Source organism: Thunnus thynnus, chromosome 20 (genome assembly GCF_963924715.1).
Source record: "Thunnus thynnus chromosome 20, fThuThy2.1, whole genome shotgun sequence".
NCBI lineage: Eukaryota > Metazoa > Chordata > Actinopteri > Scombriformes > Scombridae > Thunnus > Thunnus thynnus.
Genome location: NC_089536.1, coordinates 247,885 through 260,384, shown reverse-complemented (window position 1 = coordinate 260,384; position 12,500 = coordinate 247,885). Strand labels below are relative to the sequence as shown.

Here is a 12,500-nt window from a genome sequence, read left to right as displayed (position 1 = left end):
ACACATACTGTATATACACACATATATACACACTCACACATAAACACAAATACACACTAGTAAATACACTAATGTGTGTGTGTGTTCCTCAGACTGGAAGCAGCAGAAGAAGAAGCGCAGTCAGGCCGTCGGCTTCTCGTCGTATCTCGGTCTCGCTGAAGTCGCTGTTCGCTGTCTGTGTGAGCTGCTGCTCGCTCTGCCGCACTTCAACTTCCACAACAACATCATCGTCATCCTCGTGCCGCTGATGAACGACCCCGTCACCAAGGTGAGACCGACCACCTGTCGCCCAGGTAACTCTGTGCTGCCTTCAGGTGTCAGGTACGTGCTGTGATGCGTTCAGGTGTCAGGTATGTGCTGTGATGCGTTCAGGTGTCCGTTACAGGTGTCAGGTATGTGCTGTGATGCGTTCAGGTGTCTGTTACAGGTGTCAGGTATGTGCTGTGATGCGTTCAGGTGTCAGTTATGTGCTGTGATGCGTTCAGGTGTCTCTTACAGGTAGTGGTGTAATGGGGATTTTGCTAACAGGGATTTTGAAGAGTAACGACTAAACCAGCATCTAACGGGTCTGAAGTGACATCTGCAGGTCTGTTTACATGATGTTTAATGTGCTGCAGCTAATTAGCATCTAGCTGCTAGCTGATGTTAGCGGTGAATGTGTGTTTGGTGGCTCGTTCAACAAGCTGCAGGACAACACGTGTGTTCATGTTTGTAAGTTATCAAGTTGTGATGATGAGGACACAGACTGTTTCATTCACTACCGTGTTTAAAGGAGGAAGGCATTTAACAGTTGAGCTTTGAATATTTTATATATTGTAAGATTTAAACATCGAACATGTTGAATGTTGTTTTCATTTAAGCAAAGCGGGCAAAAGTTTGTTGTGTTTTACAGAAAAAATGGAAAGTAAAGTTTTATTTGTTTCCCCTCTTTTTTTTTTTGGTGATCCGAAAAATGATCTGATCTGTGATACGTTGCACCCCTAGTTACAGGTGTCTGTTACAGGCGTCAGGTACGTGCTGTGACGCGTTCGGGTGTCTGTTACAGGCGTCAGGTACGTGCTGTGACGCGTTCGGGTGTCTGTTACAGGCGTCAGGTACGTGCTGTGATGCGTTCGGGTGTCTGTTACAGGCGTCAGGTACGTGCTGTGATGCGTTCGGGTGTCTGTTACAGGCGTCAGGTATGTGCTGTGATGCGTTCGGGTGTCTGTTACAGGTGTCAGGTACGTGCTGTGATGCGTTCGGGTGTCTGTTACAGGTGTCAGGTACGTGCTGTGATGCGTTCGGGTGTCTGTTACAGGTGTCAGGCATGTGCTGTGATGCGTTCGGGTGTCTGTTACAGGTGTCAGGCATGTGCTGTGATGCGTTCGGGTGTCTGTTACAGGCGTCAGGTACGTGCTGTGATGCGTTCGGGTGTCTGTTACAGGTGTCAGGCATGTGCTGTGATGCGTTCGGGTGTCTGTTACAGGTGTCAGGCATGTGCTGTGATGCGTTCGGGTGTCTGTTACAGGTGTCAGGCATGTGCTGTGATGCGTTCAGGAAGCTCTTCCAGCAGGACAAACTGGGCGGGGCCTCACTGGCGACTGTGCGGGTCATCTCCGGCCTCGTCAAGCGTCTCAACTACAACGTCAGACCCGAGGTAACATATCAAACGCACCCAAAGCACCAACCAAACCCCACAGGTGACTGTGATGTAATGACCTGGCCCCGCCCCCCATCAGGTGCTCAGGACGCTGCTGAGTCTCAGGATTAAGGAGGTGGAGATGAAGAAGGACATCGAAGCCACAGCACCAAAGAAGAAGTTCATGAACAACAAAGAGAGGAAGAAGAACCTGTCCAGGATGCAGAGGAAGGTACGTTCAGCAGGTGTCTCAGGTGTGTCAGTGAGGGAAACATTCTGCTGCTTCATGTGTGTGTGTGTGTGTGTGTGTGTGTGTGTGTGTGTGTGTGTGTGTGTGTGTGTGTGTGTGTGCAGTGGAAGAAGGCGGAGGAGAAGCTGGAGAAAGAGCTGCTGGAGGCCGAAGCTTCAGAGAGCAAAGACAAGAAAATCAAACTGGTGAGACTGAAAATAAACATGAAGAAGAAGAAGAAACATTGACTAATGAGACAAACAGGAAGTTAAACTTTTCTTCCTCCTGCAGCACACAGAGACTCTGAACATCGTCTTCCTCGTTTACTTCAGGATTTTAAAGAAAGCTCAGAAGTCTGTTCTCCTCCCTGCTGTGCTGGAGGGACTCGCCAGGTACAACACACACACACACACACACACACACCTGTAGTATACACACACACACACACACACCTGTAGTATACACACACACACACACACACACACCTGTAGTATACACACACACACACACACACACACCTGTAGTAGACACACACACACACACACACACACACACACACACACACACACACACACACCTGTAGTATACACACACACACACACACACACACACCTGTAGTATACACACACACACACACACACCTGTAGTATACACACACACACACACACACACACCTGTAGTAGACACACACACACACACACACACACACACACACACACACACACACCTGTAGTATACACACACACACACACACACACACACACACACACACACACACCTGTAGTAGACACACACACACACACCTGTAGTATACACACACACACACACCTGTAGTATACACACACACACACACACACCTGTAGTATACACACACACACACACCTGTAGTATACACACACACACACACACCTGTAGTAGACACACACACACACACACACCTGTAGTATACACACACACACACACATACCTGTAGTATACACACACACACTTGTAGTATACACACACACACACACCTGTAGTATACACACACACACACACATACCTGTAGTATACACACACACACACACATACCTGTAGTATACACACACACACACACACTTGTAGTATACACACACACACACACACCTGTAGTATACACACACACACACACATACCTGTAGTATACACACACACACACACACACACCTGTAGTATACACACACACACACACACACACCTGTAGTATACACACACACACACACACACACACCTGTAGTATACACACACACACACACACACACCTGTAGTATACACACACACACACACACACATACCTGTAGTATACACACACACACACACACACACCTGTAGTATACACACACACACACACACACACACCTGTAGTAGACACACACACACACACACACACACACACACACACACACACACACACACACCTGTAGTATACACACACACACACACACACACACACCTGTAGTATACACACACACACACACACACCTGTAGTATACACACACACACACACACACACACCTGTAGTAGACACACACACACACACACACACACACACACACACACACACACACCTGTAGTATACACACACACACACACACACACACACACACACACACACACACCTGTAGTAGACACACACACACACACCTGTAGTATACACACACACACACACCTGTAGTATACACACACACACACACACACCTGTAGTATACACACACACACACACCTGTAGTATACACACACACACACACACCTGTAGTAGACACACACACACACACACACCTGTAGTATACACACACACACACACATACCTGTAGTATACACACACACACTTGTAGTATACACACACACACACACCTGTAGTATACACACACACACACACATACCTGTAGTATACACACACACACACACATACCTGTAGTATACACACACACACACACACTTGTAGTATACACACACACACACACACCTGTAGTATACACACACACACACACACATACCTGTAGTATACACACACACACACACACACACCTGTAGTATACACACACACACACACACACACCTGTAGTATACACACACACACACACACATACCTGTAGTATACACACACACACACACACACACCTGTAGTATACACACACACACACACATACCTGTAGTATACACACACACACTTGTAGTATACACACACACACACACACCTGTAGTATACACACACACACACACATACCTGTAGTATACACACACACACACACATACCTGTAGTATACACACACACACACACACTTGTAGTATACACACACACACACACACCTGTAGTATACACACACACACACACATACCTGTAGTATACACACACACACACACACACACCTGTAGTATACACACACACACACACACACACCTGTAGCACTAACTGTGATGTCACTTCCTGTCAGGTTTGCTCACCTCATCAACCTGGAGTTCTTTGACGACCTGCTCAACGTGCTGCAGACCCTCATCCAATCAGGAGTGAGTATTCAGCTCAGTCCCGCCCCCTTAGCGGCCCGCTGTTAGTGCAGTGCCACAAACTGATGGATCGATTGATTATTGATTGATGATTGATGTCTGCAGGATCTGACCAATCGGGAGAGTCTGCACTGCATCCAGACCGTCTTCACCATCCTGTCAGGACAAGGTACTTCCTGAACCTCCCCCAGCCAATCACGGCACAGCCGACAGCATGTGATGTCACTGTCAAAGCGATCTGAATCAATAAAGTTTGTTGATGTTTGTGTGTCAGGTGACGTTCTGAACATCGACCCCCTCAACTTCTACTCTCAGCTGTACAAGATGCTGCCGACGCTGCACGCAGGTGTGTTGACGCTTTTCTGCTCAGGAAGGAAACGATGTGCAGCTACTTCCTGTTTAACGTTGTTCTGTCCGAACCAGGGAAGCCCAATGATGACATCATCATCGTGCTGCGGTGCCTGGATGCCATGCTGACGCGCCGCAGGAAGCAGGTGACCCTGCAGAGGGCGATGGCGTTTGTCAAACGGCTGAGCACGCTCAGTCTGCACGTGCTGCCCAACGCCAGCGTGGGAATCCTCGCCGCCAACAGAGCCGCCGTGCACGTGAGTCTGACAGAGTCCTGCAGTCCAGATACACAGATACATGTTTCTGTATGAGCATGGCTTAACTAGTGTGTGTGTGTGTGTGTGTGTGTGTGTGTGTGTGTGTGTGTGTGTGTGTGTCAGTCCTTCCCTAAGTGTGACTTCCTGTTGGATAACGAGGTTCAGGGCAGCGGCTTCTACCTGCCGGAGCTCGACGAACCTGAACACTGCAACGCTCAGAACACAGCACTGTGGGAGCTACACACACTGCAGGTACACACACACACACACACACTGCAGGTACACACACACACACTGCAGGTACACACACACACACACACACTGCAGGTACACACACACACACACACACACACACTGCAGGTACACACACACACACACACACTGCAGGTACACACACACACACACACACTGCAGGTACACACACACACACACACACACACACACACTGCAGGTACACACACACACACACACACACTGCAGGTACACACACACACACACACACTGCAGGTACACACACACACACTGCAGGTACACACACACACACACACACTGCAGGTACACACACACACACACACACACACACTGCAGGTACACACACACACACACACACTGCAGGTACACACACACACACACACACACACACACACACACTGCAGGTACACACACACACACACACTGGGTGTGACATCACTGTGACATCACTGTGTGACATCACTGTGTGTGTTTTCAGAGGCATTACCATCCGGTCGTGCGGCGGTTTGCGGTTCATCTGAGTGTCGGCGCTCCAAGCGAAGGATCGGCAGCGCTCAGCGCGGATCTGAGCCGCAGGTACGATCAGCTGATCTCTGACCACAGTCTGGTTGCTATAGTAACCACACAGAGTTTTCAGGCTGTTCCTTTAAAAAATAGTCGGGAGTTTATGTGTTGTTGTTTTTTCTACTTCAACTAGTTTTTAAAAAGTGATCTGAGAGGAAGTGATGTCACTAACTGCTCATGCTCTTCTTCTTCTCCTGCTGTGTGTCTGTGTTGACTTCCTGTCCAGGTCGCCAGTGGAGCTGTTTGATGATTACAGTGTCAGAGACATGACCTTTAACCCCGCTGTAGCAGCACCCAGCACCAAGAAGAAGGTACAGAAATCAAACACACCTCAATAAGTCCAGTTCAATGAATAATTGATTATTGATCAGCCGCTGTGTTTACATCACAGATTTATCAATAAAGTTTGATGTTTTTGTTTATCAGGATCATTTCACAGTCGGAGCGACGCTGCTGGACGCTGAGCTGCAGCGCCGAGCCGAGAACATCCTGACCGTCACCGAGGAGACGGAGCTGGACTTTACTACAACACACACACACACACCTAACACACACTGACACACACACACACACACACACACCTAACACACACTGACACACACACACACACACACACACACACCTAACACACACTGACACACACACACACACACACACACACACACACACACACCTAACACACACTGACACACACACACACACACACACACACACACACACACACCTAACACACACTGACACACACACACACACACACACACACACCTAACACACACTGACACACACACACACACACACACCTAACACACACTGACACACACACACACACACACACACACACACACACACCTAACACACACTGACACACACACACACACACACACACACACACACACACCTAACACACACTGACACACACACACACACACACACACACACACACACACACTGACACACACACACACACACACACACACCTAACACACACTGACACACACACACACACACACACACACACACACACACCTAACACACACTGACACACACACACACACACACACACACACACACTAACACACACTGACACACACACACACACTAACACACACACTGACACACACACACACACTGACACACACACTGACACACACACACACACACACACACACACACACACACACCTAACACACACACACACACCTAACACACACTGACACACACACACACACACTGACACACACTGACACACACTGACACACACACACACACACTGACACACACACACACACACACACACACACACACACACACTGACACACACACACACGTTGTGATGACATCATCCTGATGTTGCAGCAGCTTCACGCTCTGAAAGTTTCAACTTGTCCTTGTTTTTTACGTGTTTTCAATCCTGTAATTTTTCAAATAAAGTTTGTTTGTTGACGTAAACATTTTATTTGTGAGTTGTGTTTTTGTTTAGATGTTTTTGATGTGGTCAGATGTATTAATGTGAGTGTCTGTGGTTTAGTCTGTCTGGTGTTTAAACAGACCAGCAGGAGGTGCTGACGGTTCCTCACATCAGTTTAACTCTGCTGGTTTTAATGAGACACAGACAGGAAGCAGCTCTGACTGGATCTCTGATTATAATATAATATATTATAATATTATATAATTATATATAATATATTATATATAATATATTATATATAATTATATAATATTATAATATATTATATTATAATATTATATAATTATATATAATATATTATATATAATATAATATATTATATATAATTATATAATATATTATATTATATAATTATATATAATATATTATATATAATTATATAATATTATAATATATTATATATAATATATTATATATATATATATATAATATATTATATAATTATATATAATATATTATATATAATATATTATAATATAATATATCCATAGCAACAGCAGCTGAGGCTCATGGGTAATGTAGTATTTGTCGGAAACAAAGTAAATAATATAAACTATTATTTTCATTATTGATTACTTTCTCAATGAGTTGATTTGTTTACACTCTGAAATGAAGCTGGAACCATCAAATATTTGACTTTTGTTAAATAAAAACATCTGAAATGAATTATCTGAAGATGGACTAATTGATGACTGATGGCTGCAGCTGTGATATAAACGTGTCACATGACGGCTCACACTATAAACACGTAACCAAAGTGTATTCTTTGGTTCCAGTCTGTTTTCTGCACATGAAGCACATGAAAGTGACATCTGAAGTCACCCGTTAACAAGTGTGAACAGCTGGTTGAATGTTTTCAACTCAGAGTTCCAGATGTTTTTGACCTCTTTGGCCTCCGTGCTGCGTTTACATGCATATAATCTGAGGGGAACACGAGCTGTTAGACAGTTGCATTGACTTCAATAAAAGAGCATCTGTTCCATCAGATATCAACATGTCATTTAACCCTTCTCTTGTTATGGAAGCTAATAATGATGATAACCAGAGGACAAAGTTCAGATTTCAACTTCAAACTGGAAAAGTGAGGCTGACATGTTCTAACCCACCTCCAGACCTGCTAACCTGCATATTTATAAAGATCTACATGTTCAGACATGCAGAGGAAGAGGAAGCACACCTTCACATGTAGAGAATGACAGGATGTGGTTGTGTAAAAGGATTTATATGCAGTATATATTCAACCTAAAAAAACAAAGAACATCATGATTTCTTGAAGGAGACTCAGCTTCAGGTGGAAGTTGTTTGTTTCTTATGTTGTGGCTTCATCCTGCTGACAGCTGACCAGGGGTCCGTTTCACAAAGCAGGTTTAGTGAAAACTCAGAGTCTGTTAACCCTGAAATGAGGGAAACTCTGAGTTTTCCGTTTCAAAAAGGGAGGTAACTCAAACCAGAGAAAGAGGGGTAACTCTAGCCTGTTTCAGAGAGAGGGGTAACTTAAGCTCTCGGTCAGTTACCGTGGCAACAGACTCTATGAATCTAACCTGGTCGGGACCAGGTTTTTCTCAATGAACCTCGAGTTTCTCTCAGTCTCCGCCCTCTTTCAGAGCCACACACTCCATTTGATTTCCTCATTCATTCAGGCAGCAGGCGAGTTCTGCCGTCTGTCATTTAAAAAAATCAGAGTCAGTATATTAGAAGTCCATTAGACACAGTAACATTTTCCACTAACATGGCATGTCCTTTTGATAACGATCCCGTGGATGAAGGTGCAGCATTACTGCGCAGAGAATTAAATATTCGTTGAGAGATGGTTATCAGACCGCGCATAGATGTTCTAGCATTTCCAGACAATTATCTTTTTGAGCGGTACCGTTTCACGTCACAGTCCATCATCTACATACAAAACCTAATCCGTCCTTACATTTGCAACATTACCAATCATAGTCATGCTCTCACATCCCAGCAGATATTGTGTGTTGCGCTGCGTTTCTGTCGGGGCCAGCCACTGGCCTTCCTATAGTCTGGCTGAGGGCCAGCTCCTCTGCCTCCGTTAGAGGTGGCGGTGCTGGACCACCACCCGTTTTACGGACATCTGCCTTCTTTCTGTTGGCTGAGTAGAAGTCTGTGTTAATTTAAATAGGATTAATTATTTAACAGAACATGATGTAGATGAGAAGACATTTATGTGTGTGAAACCAGCATTATGTTGGGGATAAAACAACTGCTCAGTCAAACAGCCACTTAATATTTACTTTACAATGTAAAACATGATCAAAGTGAGGTTCCCCCATGAGATTATGCCGAGGTTTTACTTTTTGTGTTGCACTTCTTTCTGAAAACATGTTCAAACTCGCCGTATTATCGCATTAAGATGTCTAGTTCTAGTGGGGCGAAAAACGCAGCCCTCCGCTTCCCTGTTGCCATGGTGACTCGTTGAATCGGGGCTCCATTGATGCTGGCTTTTTATAGTTGTGGTGCACGCGCTTAACTCCAGGTGAAACTACTAGTTGATTAAACTGACTCAAATCAGCTGTTCTGGAACCGGAAACTCAGAGTTTCTTATCTCAGAGTAGATCAACTCAGAGTTCAGGATTAGACTCAGAGTTCAGGATTAGACTCCGAGTTCAGGATTAGACTCAGAGTTCAGGATTAGACTCCGAGTTCAGGATTAGACTCAGAGTTTGTTGAACCTGCTTTGTGAAACGGACCTCAGGTCCAACAGTCCTGAGGAAATAAGAGGCTCTGACCTCTGGCTGCTTCTTGTATTTGCGATGTGCAGCAAAGTGAAGCAACATCCGCACTGATGATGACAGAGGCAGATATCAGGAAATGAAACTAATGAGGCTTTCACTGTTTCCTGTACAGATAACGGGATGTTTCATCACAGAGGAAATATTACACAATATCTCTATCAATAACAAACAACACCTCACTACTTCTGTTTCTCACAATCTGCTGCAAGATAAAAACAAAACACACAAATACAGGAGAGACAATCCTCTACAAACACGCAGCATCTGACAGAAAAAACAAAACAATCTGTCATAAATATCACATTTCAATGGTTTTAATTGAGGCAGGCGGTGCCGTGGTCTGTTTTCCCACAGCACATGAAGGCAGCATCACTTTTTCTCTGTAGGTTTCGTTTCCTCCTGTTGAGTCTTTATTAGAGGAAGCAATAATAAACTATTTTCTACGCTCCGTCTGCAGCTGCTGTTCAGCACAATAAAAACACCAGAAGAAGAGTCAGACGACGCTAAACCCATGATTTATTTGAAACATACATAAACTCTAAATAAATCACACATTGAATGATTAAATGATCACATTCAGGCTTCATTCAGCACAGAGCAGTTCATCTTCTACCTGCAGTCGTGCTTTCATCTAAATAATTATAATTAAATGACTTCTACTGGTGCAACAGTAGAATCGATTATATCTAAACTGGTTTTAAATCTGCAGAAAGTGATGTTCAGTGAACACAACTCTGACTTCTCAGCTTTTTAAGGATCATTCTGCTGATTTTGCATCCAAACCAGCAATGAACTGATCTACTAACTAAAGCTGATATATCTGATCATCTTATTATCATAAAACTATTAAAACACGTCATGTGACCTGCTGCACTGGGTCACATGTTCCTTCATCATCAAGAGTTTGTTTAGAAACGGAGTAAAAAAATAACAATAAGATGCTAATCCACCACTGAGCATGTGCAGGAACACGGTTCAGTTAAAGCTTCACCAGCTTGTTCAATCAATCAAACTTTATTTACAGAGCACCTTTCATACAGGAAGTGCTCCACAATAATCAGACAGAACAACTGTAGACAGTAAACAGTAAAACAATTTGAGATTAACGCACACCAGAAATAAAAAATGATGAAAATGTAACCATTTAAAAAAGGAAGTGGCTGTTAGATTCCTCCGCGTCAACAGTCTGTTTAATGTTACAGAATTAAGACACAACGTTTGGGTTAAAACAGTAAAATGTGGTAAACATGTCCAGTTAGTGGTCTACAGAGGTTCGATGTTGTGTCGAAGTCTGTTCCCCCCTCAAATAACGCCCCCCCCCCCTGTTAAAACTGTATGTATGCACCAATAGAACAAACTACTGTCGGTACGGACCAACAGTCTGTGGCACAGAATCCTGTCTGTAGCCGTAGCTGGTGCCTTACAAAAAACCAAAAACACTCTCTTTTAGCTCTGTTTTTGGTCTCCACCAGCTCCTGAGGGAAATATCTGGCTCTTTAGCTGCTAAATGCTCCACTATGTTCACCAGCTAGTCTAGTCTAGTGTTCAGCGGCTTTTTACAGCTTTTTTCTCTCTGAAAACGACGCTATGAGACGCTGAGAGTGAACCAGGACAGTAAAGTTGCAGCCGGACAGATAAACAATGAGTTGAAACTTACTATAAAGCTCCATAAAGTTAGGGGAGGGGTCTTATATGTTTGTGTATAGAAGAGGAAGAAAAGCTGAGGTCTCGATGTTTGAATCTCAGGTCACTGCAGCTCCATACGCAGGTCAAGCAGAGCAGACAGGTACTCGTCGTTGTTTGAGTCACAGTCCAGAGCTTTCTCATAAAATTCCACTGCTTTCTTCTTGTCGCCCTCAGTTTTGGCCACCAGTCCCAACAGACCGTGAGCCCGGCTGTCGTTCTTGTCTTTTGAGAGGCGTCGCTCTGCGATCTTCTTCAGCTTCTGGAGCAGAAAAAAAGACATGTTTTATTCACAAATTCAACAATAAAGCTACTGCTATAATTCACATCTCTGACTGGCTTCTTCTCCATAGCAACGGCAGCTGACGCTCATGGATATTGTAGTATTTAGAGCCTTCGATCAAACTGGTGGTCAAAGTCTAACTGTATATGATACTTACATTATTTGGTAGGACTGTGTTTGAGGATGTGGTTTGAAGTAAAATGAACAGAGAATGGAGAAAACACTGACTGGCTAAGCTATGAGTTACATTACATGAACCGGACGCTGACCTTAGCGCACTGCTTCCACTCATATTTGTCCAGTGGTATCAGCAGACCCTGTTAACAGAATAAAACAGATCCATGCAGGACAAAGATTCACTCAGCATGACTTTGTAGAGGTGTTTTTCCAAACGTTATCCCTTCAGTAGAATAATTATTTAAATCCATGCACATATAAACCCACCTTGGTGTAGTGAGTGATTGCTTCTGCCTCCTGTTGGGTGTGATAGTTGTGAAAGTCAGCGTAGCACAGATGGAAAAA

At 44.2% G+C, this 12,500-nt stretch overlaps 2 protein-coding genes across 6 annotated transcripts in view; one reads left to right on the top strand and one right to left on the bottom strand.

The window, feature by feature from the left end:
• noc3l (NOC3-like DNA replication regulator) overlaps positions 1-7,240 on the top strand; it is a 16,272-nt gene extending 9,032 nt beyond the window's left edge. The window contains exons 9-22 of one of the 2 annotated variants that reach the window (XM_067577300.1): positions 93-268; positions 1,508-1,636; positions 1,719-1,850; positions 1,973-2,053; positions 2,139-2,239; positions 4,301-4,373; positions 4,476-4,539; positions 4,645-4,716; positions 4,794-4,975; positions 5,099-5,227; positions 5,706-5,803; positions 6,018-6,102; positions 6,218-6,329; positions 7,022-7,240. In XM_067577300.1, coding sequence (XP_067433401.1) covers positions 93-268; positions 1,508-1,636; positions 1,719-1,850; positions 1,973-2,053; positions 2,139-2,239; positions 4,301-4,373; positions 4,476-4,539; positions 4,645-4,716; positions 4,794-4,975; positions 5,099-5,227; positions 5,706-5,803; positions 6,018-6,102; positions 6,218-6,329; positions 7,022-7,035 — 1,448 coding nt within the window. In that variant the 3' untranslated portion in view covers positions 7,036-7,240. Of the gene's footprint in view, positions 1-92; positions 269-1,507; positions 1,637-1,718; positions 1,851-1,972; positions 2,054-2,138; positions 2,240-4,300; positions 4,374-4,475; positions 4,540-4,644; positions 4,717-4,793; positions 4,976-5,098; positions 5,228-5,705; positions 5,804-6,017; positions 6,103-6,217 lie in introns of both variants that reach the window. The other variant, XM_067577299.1, reaches the window with a different exon arrangement.
• Positions 7,241-10,500: 3,260 nt separating this feature from the next.
• Positions 10,501-12,500, bottom strand: part of LOC137171893 (interferon-induced protein with tetratricopeptide repeats 5-like) — an 11,811-nt gene continuing 9,811 nt past the window's right edge. For 3 of the 4 annotated variants that reach the window (XM_067576080.1, XM_067576081.1, XM_067576079.1), the window contains 3 exons: positions 12,423-12,500; positions 12,248-12,295; positions 10,501-11,957 (listed from right to left, as the gene is read on the bottom strand). The exon at positions 12,423-12,500 is cut by the window's right edge and continues 64 nt beyond it. In XM_067576080.1, the coding sequence (XP_067432181.1) occupies positions 11,760-11,957; positions 12,248-12,295; positions 12,423-12,500 (324 nt within the window). In that variant the 3' untranslated portion in view covers positions 10,501-11,759. The remainder of the gene's footprint in view (positions 11,958-12,247; positions 12,296-12,422) is intronic. The other variant, XM_067576082.1, reaches the window with a different exon arrangement.